The following is a 23348-nucleotide window of genomic DNA, read 5'->3' as shown; positions in this document are numbered from 1 at the left end:
CCTCCTCAGCAGCGCTAAGGATGTCTGACTGCAGCTTAGGACTGCTCCCCGCTGGCAAATGGACATCTCCCGAGGGCTGCCAGGCTGCCAGAGGGATATCTGACTGCCAGCTTGGGCCCAATCCCCCAGAGAGCGGGCCTTAGCCAGCAGGGTCCCAGATTGCAAGAGGGCATAGGCCGGGCTGAGGGACCCCCCGAGTGCATAATGTTATCAACCTATTACAAATTCATTCTTCATAGACATGGTTGCAGATACAGAGGTGGTACAAACATGGCCTCGGATTCAGGAATTGACACTCAGTTTGGCAAATTGCTGTATTTTGTGGTGCAGAACACAAGAGCCATAAGAGTAAGAGAGGACAGTAAGTGCCGGTAGAAACAAGGAAGACATAAGCTGGAGGAGAAGAAAGCAAATTTCAGGACAGGGTGGTAAATTGAGAGGTCATGGTTGGAAGGAAGATACCTTTAGCGGTCCAGTGAAAAGACTGGTCTGGATGAAGTTGCTGGAAAGAGTTAAGCAACATCTTTGAATGGGTAGGAGCAAGCCCAGTTGTGCATGAGGCTAAGTTGTTTAGATGAGCTGGGTATATTAGTGGTATTTTTATTTTAGGTTGTGGTTTTCTAAGTGAAATTGAATTAGTTGCCATATTGCAACCATTGGGTAACAACTCTTATACTTGAGAATGTGGCTAAATAACCACTTAGTCAAGGAATGGTATTGCTTATCTGTGGCTCCAGTGGGCTTTTGACTAAGTGGCAAAATTCCTACTTTAGAAGAAATTTGTCAAAGAAGAATTGTACCAGACAAATTAAACAGGCTAGGAAGACTCTATTCAGAACTATTACAATAGGGATCAAAGCTGTTACAGTAGAAGAAAGATATTGACTTAACTCCTCCAAAACAAAAGAAGGGAAGGAATTTAAGTGCTGTGGTGAACTAGTAGGCAAGTACTGGGGGACATTATAGAGGAGGTGGTTTGTGTGATTTTGTCATCTCTATTTGCTAATTAATATTTCTTAAAGTTAGGCTCCTACTGTCTCACAGAGACTATAGGTGACAGGGATGGTATCTTTCTTTTCTTTTTTCAAATTTAAATTCTTTATTGTTTAAAGTATTAAATATGTCTCCTTTTCTCCCTATTGACCTCCCCCTGGCTGCTTCCACCCCCCCCCCAGCATTTGCCCTCACCCCCTTACTGTCTGTGTCCATTGGTTATGCTTATATGCCACCCCCACTGCCTTCCCTCTGAGGTTTGATGGTCTGTTCAATGCTTCTATGTCTCTGGATCTGTTTTTATTCATCAGTTTATGTTGTTCATGATACTCCACAAATGAGTGAGATCATGTGATATTTCTTTCTTTCTCATGATGACATTTTAAAGGGCTGGCTCCCAGGTCCTTGAGAAAGATATTCCTGGGTTGTAGGAGATTTAGGCCTCAGAAGGTGGAGTTTTACAATTGCAAGTTATCTAAAGTGAGTGCTCTGAGTAAAGGGAGCTCGGGCCTATAGTCAGGAGAAACCTGTCTAAAGTTTAGTCAAACTGAGGGGAATATTAAGGCCATCTTGGTCAGGAGACACTTTTTTTAGAAATTATGTCATGTGGAACTAGCCCTTGAATGCTTGTAACCCTTTGGAAATAGAAACGCATTTACACAGTGAATTATTTTTAGACCAGAAATGCTCTTGATATAATTATATGAATTATAAACCAAGGGAAGATCTCTCCTTGATTTTGTGTCTCTCTGGATCTCAAGTGCTTATTATTATTATTTTTCCTTAGCAGAAAAGAACTATGCCTCGAGGCTTTCCTTCCTCAGGCAATGTCTTAAAGTAGAATTGAGTTTTATGTGTTATTAAGAGTTCCATTTAACTTTTCCATTTTCACTTAGGAAACTTAATGGACTTTCAGGCTTCCTGGTGCTGGTAATTAGGGCAATTCAATGTGAATCTCAATGTGTTTAAGTGGCAGCACATATATTACTTTCTCTCACATTCATCTCTCTTCACAGGCAGCATCCCACATAGTATAAGATATTGAAAATTCAGAACCTTGTGGATGACCCAACATTAATAACAGAAGCATTTAAACCTTACATTACCAGGGTGCTTTATTGTTTTTAATCACTTCCACACACACAATCTCATCTTGTCCTCCCAGTAAACACTGTGGTAGGATTTATCACAAGCATTTTAAAAATATTGTCCTGCAAATGGCAATACTCAACCCTGGGCCTCTGCCTCCTACTTTAATGTCTAGTTAGAAACTCTCAATCATTTTTCAGATATAGATATTGAAATTAGCTTGAGTTTAAAAACCACTATGCTCTCCTTTTTTTAAAATGATAAATTGGAATACTTCTGAAATATTCAGTGTATTTTTGTGATACAACTTTAGGAAAACCTCATAATTATTCAAGCTCATTAATTCAGTTGGGTCTTCTAATTATAGGCATAAGAATTCAAGCTAAAGGCACATATTTTTCTTAAAAAACTAAATATTATGATAAAATAAAATTAACAAAAGTACTTTTATACTACTCTGGAACTGAATTTTAATAATAGCCTTTGACATTGACAATGAAGAATAATTTCTGAAAAAATCTGCATATACTTTGGCATATCTTTGGGAAATTGTCTACATATGTGATTGAATTTAATAAATATTTCTGTTTAATATCCATTCTCCCCCCCACCACCACCACCAAAAAAAACAACAACTATATTTGACATACCATGGGTATAGGCAGAAAAAAAAACAATTTTTAAATATTTCATTCTGAAATAGATATCAAGAATAACGTTGTCCAAAATATTGTCTCTTTAGCCTGATCACTCATGTTTGAAATATTTTTTTTGTCATCAGGCAACCCTGCCCAGCCCACTTCTCTCCACTACATGAATCCTTACCAACTGAATGCCTATGGGATGGCACTGAAAGCAGTGGGAGAAATCGTTCAAGATTATGACAGTGATAAAATGTTCCCAGCTCTAGGTTTTGGTGCAAAACTGCCTCCAGATGGAAGGATATCTCATGAGTTTGCTTTGGTAAGAATATGTCACAAGGATTGGATATTTTGAAAAAAAAAAACAAAACATGTTGAATTTTTAAATATCGGTTCACTGTTTCTTCTTTAGTCAGTCATGTAGCAGGCTTTTGTGACAGTAGACTCTGCTTAATTTGCTCAGTGATTGACTTAGGGATGTGCTATTAATGGAAACAAAGACAGTTAAATAGATTAACAATAAATCTCTACCTAAAGTGCATCTGATTTATAAATAGGGGGTCTCTTATAGTTTTCTATCGCTGCATAACAAACCCCCCTAGACGTTTTAGGTGTAAACCAACAGCATTCTGTTATGTTCATGACTTGTAATGTTTGGGGCCTCCCCTAGGATGGCTTGATTGGCTAGAGACGGCTGGAATTGTTCAGACGGAACCATATTCTTGATTCTGGCTGTCAGTTGGATTCCTCTGTTCTTCATGTCCTGTCTCCTGGGGCTAGCATGCTCCCTAAGATGGCTTCTTTGCTCGTGTCTGATGACTGAGCTGGGATGGCTGAGATAGCTGCGTTGCTTGGACATTTTCCCCTCTTTCTACATACAACCTCTCCACGTGGTCATCATGGGATCCTCAGTATGGTGGTCTCCTGGTAGTCAGATTTCTTACATGACAGCCGGTTTCCCCAGAGTGAATATTCTAAAAGGCGGGGGCAGAGACTACAGGGCTCCTTATACCACAGCCTTGGAAGTCCTGGAAAGCTCCTTGAGCCACATTCTCTTGCTCAAACAAGTCACTAAGGCCAGCCCAGTTTCAAGGTAGGAGAAGTAACTTTTACCCCTCAGCGGGAGGCAGATCAAAGAATGTGTGACTGTATTTAATCTACCTAAAATGCATCTGACTTATAAATCTTCTAAATAGCTTCTTTTAAAATGGCATTTCAAATTTAGAGAACTAGTCATGGCTGGAATTAATTTTTTCAAATATGAAGCAGCACTTATGGCTATAATTAATTAAGATTTAAGTATACTGGAGTAGATATGAGTGGAATAAAAACATTTCTCTAGTTAATGTTTAATTTACATAGATCTATTTTCATTTGTGTGACTGCAGGTAAGCAATGTGTTGCAATCTACCTTCAAAATAGACTCCACATAGATAATGCTGATAGGCCCACCCAGCCTTACTCTTACATGCACTTTCTGATAAATAATGGGGAAATCAATATATGATGGTGAGCTATTATTTTGGAAAAAATTTAGATTTTCCTAATAGAGGTACCTTCCTAGCCTACACTACATGTTATAACAGGTAGATAATCTCTCCAGTCACCCATATTGTTGTAGGTCTTTGTTTGTTGTTTTTATTCTTATTACAAAAGCAATGTATGCTCATTATAGGATTTTCATTCTGAAATAGATATCAAGAATAACGTTGTCCATAATATTGTCTTAATTTGCTTAAGTTCTATAAGCAAAGTAGACAAAAATAAACACATATACTATCTTTACTAAGTAATTACTGAGTATCAATCTAAGTCCTTTATAATTGTTTTCTTATTCAATCTTCATAAAACTTCTGTGTGGTAGAGATATCATACCTCTCACATTATCCCACGGTAGCAAGTGCCACTCATATTGAATACGATAAGAAGACTGCATCCAAGAGTTATATCACTCGGCTCAGAGGCTCAGAGGCTTAACTAGGGTTTTAACAAACAGGACTTGAACCCAGATCATCCTATTTTAGAATCGATTCTCTTAACCACTATTAAGCCACATTTTATAAAATACCTGTAATACTACTGCTCAGAAATGTGTTTTATTAACACCATTATTATAATATAAAATACTGTTTTAAGAACAGTATTTTAATATTATTACTGCTGTATTTATTCTTCTCTATTCTATCCCCCACACAATTTCAGAAAAAAAAGGTTTCTATAGGGTTTAATTCTTTCTCCCATGAAATAGGCCACATGCCACACCCCCAATGTCATATAAAAATGAGTATCTGTTGGGATTTTGTTTCTGGAGAATTAACATTTCTCAGAATCTTATAAGACCATGAAAATCACTCATGTGATCCTAAGTCTTAAATGCCTCAGGAAAAAGGTCACGAGCTATTTTAAGCCTAAGAGAAGAAATAATTATGTTAAACTAAATGAGGTTTATTACTTTTCCTTCCATGAATGTCCTCTCACCCTTGTGTATGATTTTCTTCCTTTCTCTCTCTCTCTCTCTAATCCCCTCCTCCTCTTCTTCTTCTTCTTTTTACCTCTACATTTATTCTTTGTATTCAAACCTATGCCAAAAACTACTGCTAAGGAAGGCTTTTTTTTCTTATTTGCACCTTGAACTGTTCTTTCAATTCAATTCAAATACTTATAGGATAGAGTCATACCCCTTTAACTTTATAAAAAATAATCTCCCAAATGACTATGAAAACAATGAGATGTTGCTGCTGATGATAATACTTCAGTTTTAATATTACTTAATTGTTGTATAACTTTAATTTTTTTCAAAGCACTTTTGTTTACTTAGAAAAGCCAGACAAAGGTTAAATAAGCCTTCAATGAGGTAGCATTTGTCTTGATTTGTAGGAAAATATTCTGAATTAAGCTCATCATAAATAACCGCAATATATATTCTATAAGTGCCCAAAATAGCAAATACAAAAACTTCAGTCCCATGTCAATAGGGCACTTCATGTACTACCTAATGTTCACAAACTCTCAGGTTTCCCTGGTAAGAATTGTGATGTGTAGTCACAACCATTAATCTTTTTATCCACACCAAGTTCACATAATCTTTCAAGTGACAAGGGAGGCCTTTTAAAAAAATTAAATACTCCCTGTTTGGTGAGTTTGGGGTTGTCTCAAAAGCTGAAATTGAGCTTTGCTGAATCAAAAAGATCTCAGGTAAACCCAGGCTTCCCATGTGAAATATGTGTAAGAATGGATGTAGTCGCATAAGAAAAGGGGGTGGGAAAAGATAGGGAAAAAGTCCTAGCATCACCTGTGAAGCACTAAGGGTCGTGAAAATGATGAGTCATTTCTCCGATCTCTTTGTGATTCTCAGTGACTCCTTCTGGAGTCGTAACTGAAAATACAATAGTGTGGGGCTTCAGAGGACGTATTTCCCATAGCCCTGTGGCCAGTGATCCTCACAAGAAGGTCTGTTGCATCGATGAATAGAGAAATGCTACACCTGTCCAAGCACTTTCTCCTACTAACTATCTAAAAGAACTTGAAGGCTTTTCACTTATTTGGGCATTTATAGGTATCTATGCAATTTAATATCTATGTGTATGCCTTTTCTTTAAACTAGACATAACAGTTTAACAACCAAGGGTCTTTACCACTGTTTGCATTAAATAGCAGCTCCATAGATGTTTGTTTATTGAATAAAAGGGCGAATTCTCTCAGCTTTTCCCCACAGTCAGCAGTCTCTGGGCAGCCACAGGTAACATTTCAAAGAATAAAGCCCGGGCTCCTGAGAGCGTTTTGTCAGTGTGCTGGCCCTGCTGGAGAATATTATAGGCCGTAGGTAACAATGGACCATAGGCTTCTTGCCCAGAACTGAATCTAACTCCCCAATTACAATCCCTTAGGGAGCCAAACGGAGGGAAAGTGGGTGAGAGGTGGACACCCCTCCCCACTGAAGTCTGCACAGTAGGATTATTGCTCATTTTGAATTCTGTTCTATATATTTCTATGTGTTTCACCAATTGACATTCATTATTTTATAAATGGAAAAGTTGTTAACCCCTTGAGTGCCGGGGAGCACGGTCACGCTCCTCCTGTCTTTCGCCAAAAGTGCCGGGACCGCAATCGCGCTCCTCCTGCAGAGTCCAGTTCTAAGTCTGCTTTTATTAGTGATGATGATATTGCTAAACATGTCAATTCTTGCTGTGAAGATGACGATTTTGTGGAAGATATTGAATATGTAACTTCATTTACTTGCGATTCATAATTTTTTTCCTAAACTGCTATAAAATCAGCAAAAATGCCTTGGCAATTTTAGCATAGTTCCTAGGATATTGGTTGGCACTCTGAAAAGGGAATATAAAATAGAGCACCCTTTGCCATCTTCATTAATGTAAGACGAAAATGAATCCTCTTATTTTTTAAAATGTCCTGTATTTTTGTGTGCCAGATCCTGATACAAGCTTATTTTAATTTGTTTTAACAAGCAAAAACTAATTTCCAACATAATTATTTTAAGAAATGAGTTTTTAAAAAGACTTAAAAATCATTTTATAACTCATTACAATGTTGTCATTAAGAAGAAAATCTTTCCACTAAGAAAATTAAATGGTGAGAAAAATGGTGACCTTGTAATTTCAATTCCAGAGAAATAGAGGAAATATATAGTTTTATAGAAATATAAACTCTCACTCAAATGTTAAAAAGACAAAAAGCTCAGAATTATCCTGGCGTGTAAACCTCAGAATTATTCTTCAAGGGAGATATATTATACATTTGAATGCCCAAAATGAATAATGAGCTTTAATTTTAATTGCTTCATACTTTATCAAGGGAAAAGAACACTGTAAAATTTTATCTAAATGAAGGTTAAATAGGTCAGCTCAGATTAACATCAAAACCCCCCTTTAACTGCTTTGTGCTAAATATTGAACTTTTATATTTTAATTGAATCAACTGCTGTAACCAGTTTTATAATATAAAGAGGTCTTTATGAGTTTTATGCTTTTAAAATTTACATGAGGTTTAGTTAATAAAAAGTTTGAAGGAAAAAAAAGCAGAAATAAAAGGAAAACGTGTATACATTCTTATCTCACAAAATGGCAACATTGAAGTGGTTGATCATATCTGGCTTAGTTTCCTAAGATCCCCAGGCTTTCAATATGCTCAGGATTTCCTAACACGATGGCATAGTGTGGTGAGGAGACTGGACTCTGGGCTTAGACTGCATGGGTTCAGATATTGGCTATTTCATTTGTGTTGTGTGGCTTTTGGGCACAGTATTTAAGTTGTCAGTGTCTTAGTCTATTAAGCGGAAAAAATGACACTCGTTTATCTACTTTCTTAGGGTGGTTATAAAAACTATATAATGTATGTAAATATTTTCATATCAAGCTCAGTATACAGAAGTCAACAAATTTTAGTTACACATTAGCAGTTCCTTGTGATTGTTCAAACACATACATGCTAAACTTATTGCTATGTTTAAACATTGTTACTGTTTAGTGTTTTAAAAAAAGATCCACAACTTTTATTTATATCTCTTCCCCCTTCCAGAGGTAGAGCCTGATTCCCCTTCCTTTGAACGTGAACTATACTTAGTGTTTCATTTCTAGCAGACAAATGAAAGTAGAAGTCATAGTGTGCAATGTATGAGACTAGCTTATAAAGGCATTGGGACTTCCTCCTTGCTCCTTCTCTTGGATTGTTCATTCTGGGAACGTTAGCTGCCATGTTGGGAGAACACTCAAGTAGCCCTATGGAGGGCTCTTGTTGGACTCCTGCCAGCAGCTGTGTAAGTGAGCCTTCTCAGAAGCAAATCCTCCATCTCTGGTCAACCTTTCAGATGCCCAGGTCTGCATCTTGACTGCGAACTCGAGAGATTTTTAGTGAGAACCTCCTAGCCAAGCTGCTCCTGGGTTCCTGACACCCCAAAAATGTGTGCGATAATAAATGCTTATTGTTTTGAGCCACTAGCTTTTGGGATAATTTGCTGCATAGAAATAGGTAAAGAATGCACTGCCTTATGTGTGTTATCTGTGGAATCTGGATGAGGAGAATTAAACCTACTGATTACAGAGCATGCAAGGTTTGAAAGGCTAGACCAGGTCTCCAGGTTTAAAGTTGCCCTTCTGGGTGCTATCTTTCAGAATCACTCCTTGGTGGCAGCTCCATTTCCCTTGGACAGCATGGATATATTTCTTGGATTCTTTTCCTTTTACCTTGTTTTGATATTTCTGACACCAAATTACATTCCCTCTGACCCCTTCTCCAGTTGGAGTAGTCAAGTATGGCCTGAAGGTGTGCATGTAGAAGATGTTTTACACTTTTCTTTCTATAAGGGAAAACTGCATAGATAGCATTTTTTTCTGATTTTAATACATAACTGCATGAAACTTGAAAATATAGATTTGTTTAAAGGGTGAAATAAAAGCCCCCACTTATATAACCACTCAGAGTAAACTATCTAATATTTTATTTATTTTTTCCCAGGATTTTTACATATTCATCTCCACATGTACACAGGCCTGTGTAAAATTAAGACTGTTAATTATAGAATGTGATACTCAGCTTCTCAAGATTACTTAAAATCTTCTCCTGCCATTGCTTTTAACACGTTAAATGCCATATCAGTCACCAGTGACTGACACTATACTTTCCGTCCAGAAGACAAAACAGGCTGGGCGCTTAACGTGTTAAATGTATCTATATTTAACTATTGTGCACATTACATTATCATTTTACAATCTAAAAAATACATTGTAATCTATTATTGACCACTTAGTTTTTGCAATTATAAATATATAAATTAATATTCTTCCAAAAATTTTTTATGGGTATCAGTGTGTATTATTCTCTTTTCAATTGACCTTGATTGACACTTAATTTTTTACTATTTTTTTTTTACTGTGATGTTCTACAGAATGGGAACCCTCAAAACCCCTATTGTGATGGCATTGAGGGCGTCATGGAGGCTTATTATAGGAGTCTGAAATCTGTGCAGCTGTATGGGCCAACCAACTTTGCTCCTGTAATTAACCACGTAGCAAGGTAAGTTGGAAGTACACAAGGTATTTATTCTATTGTATGGAATCACAGTGAAATCATTACATTATTGTTAGAATGCCCTCACAGATGAAAGTTTTTTTTTTCTTCTAATTTACCTCCAAGAAATTGAGGTAAATTTTGACGTAGAGTGGAAAGTCTCCAATGAGTTATTATGATACTTTGCTAAAACTTTTACATCAAAATCTCAAGTGAAGAAACATACACTGAGTTATGATAGGACCTGCATTTGTTCAACCAAAGAAAATTTCTTGTCTTTGAAAAGGCCTTCATGGGAGCAATAACAAGATTAATCATGATCTCATCTGTGTAAATTATTCAGATCTACTATCGCATTCTATAGTAGATAGAAGTAATAAGAAACTGAATTCCATGAAGACAACTTCCTTTCAGTGATATATAGGGCACATTATTTTCACTCTTCTGAAATTAATATACTTGTTAATATTCTAAATTCCCAGAGCTCTACCTGCATATAATACATAGTATTGAGATCAGAATATAATTGCTATGATTCCAAGTACATGTTCTGAAAAAAAAATTTACTGTAAAAATCCATATACATTTCTTTATCATTTTTTCATTAGTGCATAAAATAAATTAGATATCACTTTTGAAATACTTACAAGTTTGGCTTGGCCCAGTGCAAATCTTATGAAACCTTGCCAATTTTCAGATTGTCAAATAAGCATGGCTTTTGTATTCTTTCTAATATGTAGTCAACATTTGAAAAAATGACTGCTTTCGGATCAGTTTATCAGTGCACAAGGGCAACGTGAATCTTCAGTTCTCTATTTGAAGGTTCTGGTACTTTACCATGTTCCTTTTGCACATCATGAGCAACTTAAGTGTGTTCTACTTTTCATTATCTGGGACATAGAGAAGATGCTAAAATAACCCCCTACCCAGGGCTGACCCCAGAGGCCTCTACTATGGAACTCCATCTCAGTTTGGCAATGATACATCGATGACGATTCTCTAAGTGTGACCCTTTAACTCAGGTTTTCTGAACATTCTTATCCACCACCTGTACTAAGTTGTAAATTTTACATCTCAACATACAACATAAAAAAGATTATGGAATAATACTTACCTTATATTTTCTTTTTATTTCCATGATGTCCTTTTTGTTCTTATTACTTTTTTATGAAGCAGGTCTTGACCCACAAAACTGATTTCAAAATCCACTAATGGGTCATTACCTGTAATTTGAAAAACACAGCTTAGCTTATTGTATTAGCTTGTATAAGCAGTGTTATCTGTACACTATTTTCCTACTGTTTTTTATGGCTGTCAAGTTAAGCAGAATCAAAATAATATTAATGCAAGATCAATTATAGTTGACTCTCTCTTCCTGTCACAAACGACCATCCAGATTACTGTTTTATATACAAAGATAAGAGGAAAATGATAGGACTTAATTTTGTCTGAGCTCATTGTAGTTATAGATGTTCTCATCAGTGCTTATCGATTAACTTTACATTTTTTTTGATCCGGTATATCTCTACTACAAAAGTTAAGCTTTCAGATGTAAAGTTTCTAGGTGCATTTCGATGTGCCATTTAAAACTATGGGCTTCACCCTGCTCTATTACCGTTTTTTATGTTTGGTCCAGCACTTTTAAAATTCTCAAACATAGCTGTAATTGCCAGCTAGCGGTTTCAGCCTCTTTAAAAATAATCCGTTATTTCCCTGGCTCATGGGGTCAGTTGGTTGGGCTTCATCCCATGCCCAGAAAGGTTGCTGGTTCTATTCCTGGTCAGGGCACGTGCCCAGGTTGCAGGTTCCATCCTTGGTTGGGGGCATGCAGGAGGCAGCAGACTGATGTTTGTTTGTTTGTGCTTTTTCTCTATCTCCCTTTTCCTTTTCTCTTTCTCTAAAAATCAAAACAAATACTTTTTAAAGAAAGAAAATAATTTGTGATCTAATAGTTCAGTATTATTATTTTTTAATGAGAAAAAAAAGAAACACAAAGATAAGGCTTTTGGGGAATGATCTCTTCCAATACAATTAGAAGTCTCATGTATGGTTAGCTTGTTATGACTCTGAGTCAGTTTCTTATCTTTTTTCTTGCTCTCTCTATTCCTGAGAACTAGTTATGAGCTAAAAGAATATTCCACAAATCTGAGCCAACCATTTATGAGTCTACAAAAACAATCCCAGGAACTTACTTGACAAAGACTCCAAAGAAATGTGTTTGAATTCCAAAATCCTGACAAAGTGAACCTCTCCCTCAGATTTGTCATATAATATTAAAATATAAATTAAAGGTATCCTATACTTGAAAAAAGATAGCAGCCTTTCAATAATAAGAGTTTTGCCCTAGCCGGTTTGACTCAGTGGACTGACGGGTCCCAGGTTCCATTTTGGTCAAGGGCACATGACGGGGTTGCGGGCTCAATCAGCCTCTCTTTTCTACTTTACACATTTCTATAGCACTTAAATTATTTTTTCGTAAACATAGAATACTGTTAGTACAAAATATGATTTTGTTTGAAATTAAATTAACTTGTGAAGTGCCACAATATGAGAATGTGTAGAAGAAACACCATTAAAACAATGCATACTTTAAAATAACTAACTTATGATGCTTATGGTAATAAATATAAAATTGGATTGAATAGTTCTTATGTAGAATTTAATTTAGCTTTAAAGCAGTATATCTAAGCAGAAGTGAGAACATGGTAAACTCATATATCTTTCTATAGCATTAATTTTTCTCAAAGTTAAGAAATGTAATATAAGTCATATTTATTATAAAGTAAAATGCAAAATTTCTATGAATTTTAAGATAAAATAACAAACTTCAGAGAAATTTCTAGTTTACTGTCTGCTTCAGGATCTAACCCTAACTCTCTTGGTAGTATCAAAATATTCTCCTGTTCTTTTTAGTATACTTTCTAATGATTAAAAAAACCCCAAAATATAAGTGGATTAAACTCACCAATCTAAAGACAGAGTTAGTGAGTGGTTAAAAAAAAAGCAAGACCCAACTATATCCTCCTATATAATAAAAAGCTAATATGCAAATCAACCGAAAGTTGGAAGAACCGGTTGCTATGATGCACACTGACCACCAGGGGCCAGGTGTGTATACTTTCTAATGATTAAAAAAACCCCAAAATATAAGTGGATTAAACTCACCAATCTAAAGACAGAGTTAGTGAGTGGTTAAAAAAAAAGCAAGACCCAACTATATCCTCCTATATAATAAAAAGCTAATATGCAAATCAACTGAAAGTTGGAAGAACCGGTTGCTATGATGCGCACTGACCACCAGGGGCCAGGCGTTCAACACAGGAGCTGCCCCCTGGTGGTCAATACACTCCCACAGGGGGAGCGCCACTCAGCCAGAAGCTGGGCTCATGGCTGGCGAGCGCAGCGGCAGTGGTGGGAGTCTCTCCTGCCTCAGCAGCAGTGCTAAGGATGTTAGACTGATGGCTTAGACAAATCTCCCTAATCAGTGGTTTGCAAACTGCGGCTTGCGAGCCACATGCGGCTCTTTGGCTCCTTGAGTGTGGCTCTTCCACAAAATACCGACTTCTGCGCATGGGCCACGAAATTTCAATCGCACTGTATATGCATGCCCGCACGTGGTATTTTGTGGAAGAGCACACACTAAAGGGGCCAAAGAGCCGCATGTGGCTTGCGAGCCATAGTTTGCCAACCACTGCCCTAAGTCATCAGTTGGATGTGCCGCGAGGGCTCCTGGACTGCAAGAGGGCACAGGCCGGGCTGAGGGACCCTCCCAAGTGCACGAATTTCATGCATCGGGCCTTTAGTTTTGTCTATAATAAACTAAACTTAGATTTAAGGACCTACATAAGCTGAAAATGAAAGGATGAAGAAAGATATTCTTTGCAAATGGTAACTGAAAGAGAGTAGGCAGGAGTGTCTATATCAGACAAAATAGACTTTAAGTTAATTACTTACACAGGAGACAAAGAAGGTCATTACAAAATAAAAGCGTCAATTTATGTGGTATATATATACACCCTTTTGTATATATATAAAATCAGCCTTAGAAAAAGGTGTACCTGCCATTTGCAACAATATGGATCAATCTGAAGGATGTAAAGTGTAATGTTAGGTAAAATGAGCCAGATACAAAAAGAAAAAAAAATAAACCTGCATGATTTCAATCATATGTGAGATTTTTAAAAGTTGAATACATAGAAACAGAGAGTAGAATGGTGGTTACCAAGAGTAGGGAGGTAGGGAAAATGGGGAGATATTGGTCAAAGGGTACAACTTTGGTTTATGTAGTATAAATATGTCTAGAAATCTAACATTACATGATTACTATAGTTAGTACTATATTGAGTACTAGAAATTTGCTAAGAGAATAAATTTCAGGTACACTGATCACAAAAATATATGGGAACTATGTGAGGAGATAACATGTTAATAAGCTTACTGTAATATTCATATCACTATACATATAAAAATTTTGTACACCTTAGATAAGTACAATTTTTATTAAAAAGAATAAAAAATTTTAAAAGGGTTAATTCACAGAGAGATATAATAATTACTAATATGTATGCCTGTGGTATCACAGCAGTTAAATATATAAGCAGAAATTGACATATCTAAAATGATAAATAGACAGCAATACAATAATATTAGACTTCACTGCCCCACTTTCAATGATGGATAGATCATCCAGACAGAAAATGAAACGGAAACAGCTAACTTGAGCAAACACTTTAGGCACTTTCAATGATGGATAGATCATCCAGACAGAAAATGATACAGAAACAGCTAACTTGAGCAAACACTCTAGGCAAGTGGTTCTCAACCTTCCTAATGCCACGACCCTATAATACAGTTCCTCATGTTGTGGTGACCCCCAATTTCATTGTTACAAATTGAACATAATTAAAGCATAGTGATTAATCACAACAATATGTAAATATATGTGTTTCCCGATTGTCTTAGGCGACCCTTGTGAAAGGGTCATTCGACCCCCAAAGGGGTCGCGACCCACAGGTTGAGAACCGCTGCTCTAGACCAAAATGGACTTAATAGAGATAGCAGAATATTCTACACAACAGAAGCAGGATACACATTCTTTTCAAGCACACACAGAATATTTTCTAGGATAGATCATATGCTGTCAAAAATTTTTTTAACACATTTAAGAAGATTGAAATCATTCCAATCTATTGTTTTTTAGCACAATGGAAAAAAACTATAAATCAATAACAAAACTACAAATCAATAACAAACCACAAGTCAATCAACCACAAATCAGGAATACTCACAAATAAATGGGACTTGCATACCCTTGAATGAGCATTGGGTTAAAGAAGAAGTCAAAAGAAAAAGGAAATTAGAAAATATTTTTGAAACAAATGAAAATGAAAATACAACTTATCAAAACTAATGGGATTCAGCAAACGCAATATTAAGAGGGAAGTTTAAAGTGACAAGCACCACATTTTTTAAAAAAAGAAGAAAAATCTTAACCTAAAATTTACCCCAAGGAACTAGAAAAAGAAAAACAAACTAAGCACAAGTTAGCAGAAGGAAAGAAATAATAATGATTAGGATAGAAATAAAAGAAATAGAAAAACAATAGAAAATGATAAAACTAAGCTGTTTTTTTGTATATATGTGTTTCCCGATTGTCTTAGGCGACCCTTGTGAAAGGGTCATTCGACCCCCAAAGGGGTCGCGACCCACAGGTTGAGAACCGCTGCTCTAGACCAAAATGGACTTAATAGAGATAGCAGAATATTCTACACAACAGAAGCAGGATACACATTCTTTTCAAGCACACACAGAATATTTTCTAGGATAGATCATATGCTGTCAAAAATTTTTTTAACACATTTAAGAAGATTGAAATCATTCCAATCTATTGTTTTTTAGCACAATGGAAAAAAACTATAAATCAATAACAAAACTACAAATCAATAACAAACCACAAGTCAATCAACCACAAATCAGGAATACTCACAAATAAATGGGACTTGCATACCCTTGAATGAGCATTGGGTTAAAGAAGAAGTCAAAAGAAAAAGGAAATTAGAAAATATTTTTGAAACAAATGAAAATGAAAATACAACTTATCAAAACTAATGGGATTCAGCAAACGCAATATTAAGAGGGAAGTTTAAAGTGACAAGCACCACATTTTTTAAAAAAAGAAGAAAAATCTTAACCTAAAATTTACCCCAAGGAACTAGAAAAAGAAAAACAAACTAAGCACAAGTTAGCAGAAGGAAAGAAATAATAATGATTAGGATAGAAATAAAAGAAATAGAAAAACAATAGGAAATGACAAAATTAAGCTGTTTTTTTGTTTTTGGAAAGATAAATAAAATTGACAAACCCTTAGCTAGACTGAGAAAAAAAAGACTCAGGTAAAATCAGAAATGGAAGTGGAGACATTAAACTGATGTCATAGAAATAAAAAATATCACAAGGTACTATTATGAACAATTAAATTCCAACAAATTGAACAATGTAGAAGAAATGGATAAATTCCTAGAAACATACAACCTACCAAGAATAAATCAAGAAATAAAAAGCCTGTATAGACAAATAACAAGGAGATTGAATCAGCAATCAGAAACCTGCTAATAAAGTAAAACTCAGAACCATATGGCTACATTTTTTAATTTTACTATTTAAAGAAGCATTAATGCCAATACTGCTTAAACTCTTTCAAAAGAATAGAAAAGGGAACACTTCCCAACTCATTTTATGAGGCCAACATCACCCTGATACCAAAGACAGACAAAGAAAATATCCCTGATACAATAAATTGGTGGTCACCAGAGGGGAAGGGAAGTGAGGAGAGAGCAAATTTGTAAAGGGGGTCAAATATATGGTGATAGAAGGAAACTAATCTTTGGGTGGTATACGGATATTGAATTACTATGTTGTACACCTGAAATTGATATAATGTTGTTGAATAATATTATCTCAATAAATTTAATTTAAAAAGTTATTCCTGCTGAAGTATACTACAGAGCAATATCCCTGATAAACATGGATCGAAAAATCCTCAACAGATTATTAGCAAACTAAATACAATAGCACATTAAAAGAATCATACACATAACCAAGGAGGATTCATACCTGGGATGCCATAGTTCTACATATTCAGATCAATAAATATGATACACCACATTATCAAAATGAAGGACAAAATCACTTGATCATCTTAAGAGACAGAAAAGGCATTTGACAAAATCCAACAACCTTTCATGGTAAAAAATTAGGTACAGAAGGAACTTACCTCAACACAGTAAAGGCCATCAATGAAAGGCCCACAGCTAGCATCATACTCAATGTTAAAAAAATGAAAGCTTTTCCTCTAAAATCTAGAACAAGGCAAGGATGCCCACTCTCTTCACTTTTATTCAGCATAGTATTGGAAGTCCTAGCCAGAGCAATTAGGCAAGAAAAAGAAAAGTCCTCTAGATCATAGAGATAGAAGTAAAATGATCTCTATTCACAGATAACATAGTCCTATATGTAGAAAGCCCTAAATATCCTTCCCCCAAAGAACAAAAAACCCACCTAAAGAACTAATAAATGAATTCAGTAAAATTGCAGGATACATAAGCAATCTACAAATATAATTTTTGTTTCTTTACACTAAGAATAAACTATCAGGAAAATGAATGCAATCGACATGACACCAAAAAAATAAAGTACTTAGAAATAGACTCAAACAAGAAGGCAACATACTGTTACACTGAAACCTATAAAACATGGATGAACAGAGACACAAATAAATGGAAAAGCATCCAGTCTTCATGGGTCACAAGAATTAATGTTAAAATGTCCATACTACCCAAAGTTGTAATGCAATACCTATCAAAATCCCAATGGCATTTTTTTTGCAGAAATAGAAAAAAAACAATCCTATAATTTATATGGAACCACAAAAGATCCCAAATAGCCGAAGCAATCTTGAGCAAGAACAAAGCTGGAGGTATGACACCACCTGATTTTAAAATAAACTACAAAACTAAAGCAATCAAAATAGCAAGGTACTGGCACAAAAGTAGGCATATGGAGGAGCAGAACAAAAAAGAACCCAGGAAAAAACCTGCACAGAGATGGCCAATTGGTCTTAGACAAGGGTGCCACGAATACACAATTGGGAAAGGAAAATTTCTTCAATAAATGGTGTTGGGAAAACTAGATACCCACATGAAAAAGAATGAAATTGGATCCTTATCTTACACAGCTCACAGAAATTAAAATTTCTTCAATAAATGGTGTTGGGAAAACTAGATATTCACATGAAAAAGAATGAAATTGGATCCTTATCTTAGCTCACAGAAATGAGCTTAAAATAGGTTAAAGACTTAAATGTAAGACCTGAAACTGTAAAACTTATAAGAAAACATAGGGAAAAGCTTCTTGATATTGGTCTTGGCAATGATTTCTTAGGTATGACACCAAAATCACAAGCAACAAAAGCACAAATAAATAGACTATAATTTATATGGAACCACAAAAGATCCCAAATAGCCGAAGCAATCTTGAGCAAGAACAAAGCTGGAGGTATGACACCACCTGATTTTAAAATAAACTACAAAACTAAAGCAATCAAAATAGCAATGTACTGGCACAAAAGTAGGCATATAGATGAGCAGAACAAAAAAGAACCCAGAAAAAAACCTGCACATAGATGGCCAATTGGTCTTTGACAAGGGTGCCACGAATACACAATGGGGAAAGGAAAATTTCTTCAATAAATGGTGTTGGGAAAACTAGATATTCACATGAAAAAGAATGAAATTGGATCCTTATCTTAGCTCACAGAAATGAGCTTAAAATAGGTTAAAGACTTAAATGTAAGACCTGAAACTGTAAAACTTACAAGAAAACATAGGGAAAAGCTTCTTGATTGGTCTTGGCAATTGGTATTTCTTAGGTATGACACCAATATCACAAGCAACAAAAGCAAAAATAAATAGATAAGTGGGACTACATCAAACTAAAAAGCTTCTCAATAGCAAAAGAAAAAAAAGTTGAAATGGCAAACTCTGGAGTGTGATAAAATGTTTATGAACTATATAGCTGATAAGGGGTTAAGTTCTAAAACGTAAAGAACTCCTACAACTTAATAGCTAAAGAAAAATAACCCAATTTTTAAAAAATGGGCAAAGGACCTGCACAGACATTTCTCCAAGAAGACATAGAAATGGCGAACAGGTATATGCAAAGATACTCAACATTACTAATCATCAGGAAAATGCAAATCAAAAACCACAATGATCTGCTATCACTTCACACTTGTTAGGATGGCTGTTATCCAAAGGTCAAAAGATAAGTGTTAGTGAGGAGGTGGAGGATGTGGGGAATGTAACCTGGTGCAGCTGCTATGAAGAACAATTTCAAGATTCCTAAAAAAATAAAAATTCAACATTACTAATCATCAGGAAAATGCAAATCAAAAACCACAATGATCTGCTATCACTTCACACTTGTTAGGATGGCTGTTATCCAAAGGTCAAAAGATAAGTGTTAGTGAGGAGGTGGAGGATGTGGGGAATGTAACCTGGTGCAGCTGCTATGAAGAACAATATCAAGATTCCTAAAAAAAAAAAAAATAGTGCTATTGGCAACCTGCCTTCTGAGTATATATCCAAAGCAATCAACATCAGGATCTCAAAGAGATACATCCATCATTATTTACAATAGCCAAGATATGGAAACACCCCATCAACAAATAAATGAATAAGTAAAATGTGGTATCCTATATAATAAAAGTATAATATGCTAAGTATCTGGTCGTCCAGTCAGCCATTCAACCAATCAAAGCATAATATGCTAATGTTATGCTAAAGCCACTTAACAGCTCGCTATGACATGCACTGACCACCAGGGGGCATACCTTCAACCGGTACACCAGTTGCTATGACATGCATTGACCACCAGGGGACAAATGCTATGACCGGTAGGTTAGCTTGCTGCTGGGGTCCGGCTGATCGGGACTGAGAGAGATGGGCCAGACACAACCTGGAGCCCTCCTGCAGTCCCTCCTTGGCTGGCCAACCTCCTGCATCCTTCCCCGGCCCCAGTTGTGCACTGGTGGGGTCCCTCAGCCTGGCCTGCAACTTCTTGTGATCTGGAACCCCTTGGGAGAGCCAGTTTCAGCCCAACAGCTAAACAACCGGTTGCTATGATGCGCACTGACCACCAGGGGGCAGACGCTCAACGCAGGAGCTGCCCTCTGGTGGTCAGTGCACTCCCACAGTGGGGAGCGCCACTCAGCCAGAAGCCAGGCTCATGGACATCCCCAAAAGGGGTCTCCTGGACTGTGAGAGGGCGCAGGCCAGGTTGAGGGGACCCCCCCTCCGAGTGCACTAATTTTGTGCACCAGGCCTCTTAGTCCCATGTAATAAAAGGCTAATATGCAAATTTTCCCCTCGACCGGAGTTCAGCTGGAAGTTTGACAAGGGGCGGGGCTGGCTGGCCAACTGCCCGCAGCCCCTCCTTCCAGCCAGCCCGGCCCGATTGTCCCTGATGATCCCCACCCATGCATAAATTCGTGCACGGGTGGGGCCTCTAGTGTACATATAATAAGATATTATTCTACCTTTAAAATGAAAGAAATCCTACTGTTTGTGACAGCATGGATGGGCCTGGAAGACATTATGGTATGTGAAATAAGACAGTCATAGAATAAATACTGCATGATTCCTCTTAGACGAGTCATCTAAAATAGTCAAATGAATAGAAATAGACATAGAATGGTGGTAACCAGGGGTTGGGAAAAAGGTTATATGGAATAGATGTTCAATGGGAATAAAGGAGCATATATACAGGATGAGTAAATTCTGGAGCTCTACTGTATAGCACAGTACCTATCTATAATAATAAAAGCATAATATGCTAATTAAACCAGAGGTCCTTCTGGACGACCTTCTGGATGAAGCCAGGGCTGCAAGGGAAGCCTGGTTCCTGGGTGCCTACTGGCAGCCAGAGAGAAGCCCAGGTCCTGGGTGCCTGCTGGCAGCCAGAGGGAAGCCCAGGTCCTGGGTGCCTGCTGGCGGCCGGAGGGAAGCCCAGGTCCCAGGTGCCAGAGGGAAGCCGGTGCCTGCAGCCGGGGGAAGGAAGGCCTACTCTTGCATGAATTTCATGCATTGGGCCTCTACTAGTTAATAATAAGATACTGTGTATTTAAAATTTTAAGAGGCTAGATTTTATTTTAAATGGTTTTAACACACACTCACAGAAAGGGACACAGAAACTTTCAGAGGTGAGGGACATATTTATTTACCTTGATTGTTTTGATGGTCACAAGTATACATATATATTCAAATTCATCAAATTATATACAGTACTTATTGCAATTTTCTGTATACCAATTATACCTCAAGCTGGGGGAGTTATGGGGAGGAGGCATATTAACAACTGAGACTTTCTCCATGGTTAACCAGAAGCATTGAAAGAGAATATGGGTAGCGACCCCTTTGGGGGTCGAATGGCCCTTTTACAGGGGTCGCCTAAGACCATCGGAAAACACGTATATAATTACATATTTTTTTTGTGATTGTGTGTGTGTGTGTGTGTGTGTGTGTGTGTGTGTGTGCAAAGAATAAATTGTGTTAGAGGGAGAGAGTGCCATGGGATAATTCTCCAAGGTTGTGAGCTGAGGGAGCTGGGTTTGAGCCACATGCCTGACTCAAAACCCCAGGGGAGCCTCAGATACAAGGAGACACAGGACCTTTCTGCAGCTTTTTCACCATTGACAGCAAGTCCTCAGTCTTCAAAGATTTGGTCTGCCCTGTGGAGATGAAAACCAGAATTACAGGATCCAGTGAGAATGAGGGGACTGCGGAAAGGCCTATCTGGGAAGGGAGGAAGGAAGCCCCAGTGGGTTCTACAGACACCCCTGGGCTGGGACCCAGGCCAGGCTGAGGGCGAGGCTTCCAGCAAGAGGAGGGCCTCGGCAGGACCCGGCCCCTTGTGCCTGAGGTTCATGGTGTGTGCTGGATGGATCGGGGACCCTTATGGTCAGCTTCTCCCTGAGGTCAAAGGACACCACAGATCCCTTATTATAAGCGGTTCTCAACCTGTGGGTCGCGAACAATGAAAATACATCCTGCATATCAAATATTTACATTACAATTCATAACAGTAGCAAAATTACAGTTATGAAGTAGCAACGAAAATAATTTTATGGTTGGGGGCTCCACCCCCTGTAGGGGGCATACTGTAGGCTGTGAAGGTATTTCATTGGTAATCATTGGAAGTGTTTTTGAACCCAGTCTTTCTATGACTCACTCAATGATTTTTCCAGGAATCGACCAAAGTCTTCTTGTTTACTGTCTCCTAAGCTTAGGCTTTTATATATATAGACTAGAGGCCCAGTGCATGAAAATTCGTGCACTCGGGGGGGAGGGGGAGGGGAGGGTCTCTGAGTTCAGCCTGCGCCCTCTCAGGGGATGCCCACCTGCCACCTTAGGCCCACGGGGAGCGGGCCTAAGCCACAGTCAGACATCCTTAGCGCTGCTGCTGCGGAGGCGGGAGAGGCTCCCTCCACTGCTGCTGCACTGGCCAGCCATGAGCCGGCTTCTGGCTGAGTGGCACTCCCCCTGTAGAAGTGCACTGACCACCAGGGGGCAGTTCCTGCGTTGAGCGTCTGCCCCCTGGTGGTCAGTGTGCATCATAGCAACTGGTCATTCCTGGTAGTTCTAGGGTCAATTTGCATATTACCCTTTTATTATATAGGATTGCATTCACCATGCCAAGTCAGTCTCCTTCCATCACCATTTATCCCCCCTTTACCCTCTTCTACTTCCTCCCACCCCCTTTCCCTCTGGTAATCACCATACTGTTGTCTGTCTATGAATTTTTTATTTTTTTTGCTTATTTCCTTCACTGACAGCTGTCAATCTGTTCCCTGTAGCTATGAGTCTCTTTCTATTTTGTTAGTTCATTTTGTCCATTAGATTCCACATATGAGTGAAATCATATCTTACTTGTCTTTCTCTGACTGGTTTATATCACTTAGACAAATATTCTTCAGGTCCATATATGCTGTCCCAAAATGTAAGATTTCCTTCTTTTTAATAGCCTTATATGCCTAATTTTTGTCTTTTTGTCCCAGATTTCATTAATTTAACATGTGTTAAGAACTTGAACTCTAGATGTTTCAAAAAGCTTTTCTTCTGTTGCATTTTTTTTTATTCAGGTAAATTCACATAGTATAAAAGTAGCCATTTTAAAGTGTACAGTATAATGGCATTGAACACATTCTCAGTGTTGTGCAACCATCAACTCTGTCTACTTCCAAAACAAAAGGCATTTATGATTATTTCTAACTTATAGAACTGTACTATATATTGAGTACCATACATGTGGTTGCAATATCCTATATAATAAAAGGCTAATAGGCAAATCGAACAGGGGAACAACTGGTCGCTATGATGCACACTGACCAACAGGGGCCAGACACTCAATGCAAGAGCTGCCCGCTGGTGATCAGTGCAGTCCCACAGGGGGAGCGCCACTCAGCCAGAAGTCAGGCTCATGGCTGGCAAGCACAGCAGCGGTGGCAGGAGCTTCTCCTGCCTCCGCGGCAGTGCTAAGGATGTC

At 37.6% G+C, this 23348-nt stretch overlaps 1 protein-coding gene across 1 annotated transcript in view; it reads left to right on the top strand.

Moving 5' to 3' along the window:
* Positions 1–23348, top strand: part of CPNE8 (copine VIII) — a 196488-nt gene that overhangs the window by 155654 nt on the left and 17486 nt on the right. The window contains exons 17-18 of the mRNA XM_014529526.1: positions 2864–3045; positions 9628–9755. Of these exons, the coding sequence (XP_014385012.1) occupies positions 2864–3045; positions 9628–9755 (310 nt within the window). The remainder of the gene's footprint in view (positions 1–2863; positions 3046–9627; positions 9756–23348) is intronic.

Source organism: Myotis brandtii, unplaced genomic scaffold (assembly GCF_000412655.1).
Source record: "Myotis brandtii unplaced genomic scaffold, ASM41265v1 scaffold686, whole genome shotgun sequence".
Taxonomy (NCBI): domain Eukaryota; kingdom Metazoa; phylum Chordata; class Mammalia; order Chiroptera; family Vespertilionidae; genus Myotis; species Myotis brandtii.
Note: the sequence above shows the minus strand (reverse complement) of the source record. Positions and strands in the feature narration are given on the sequence as shown.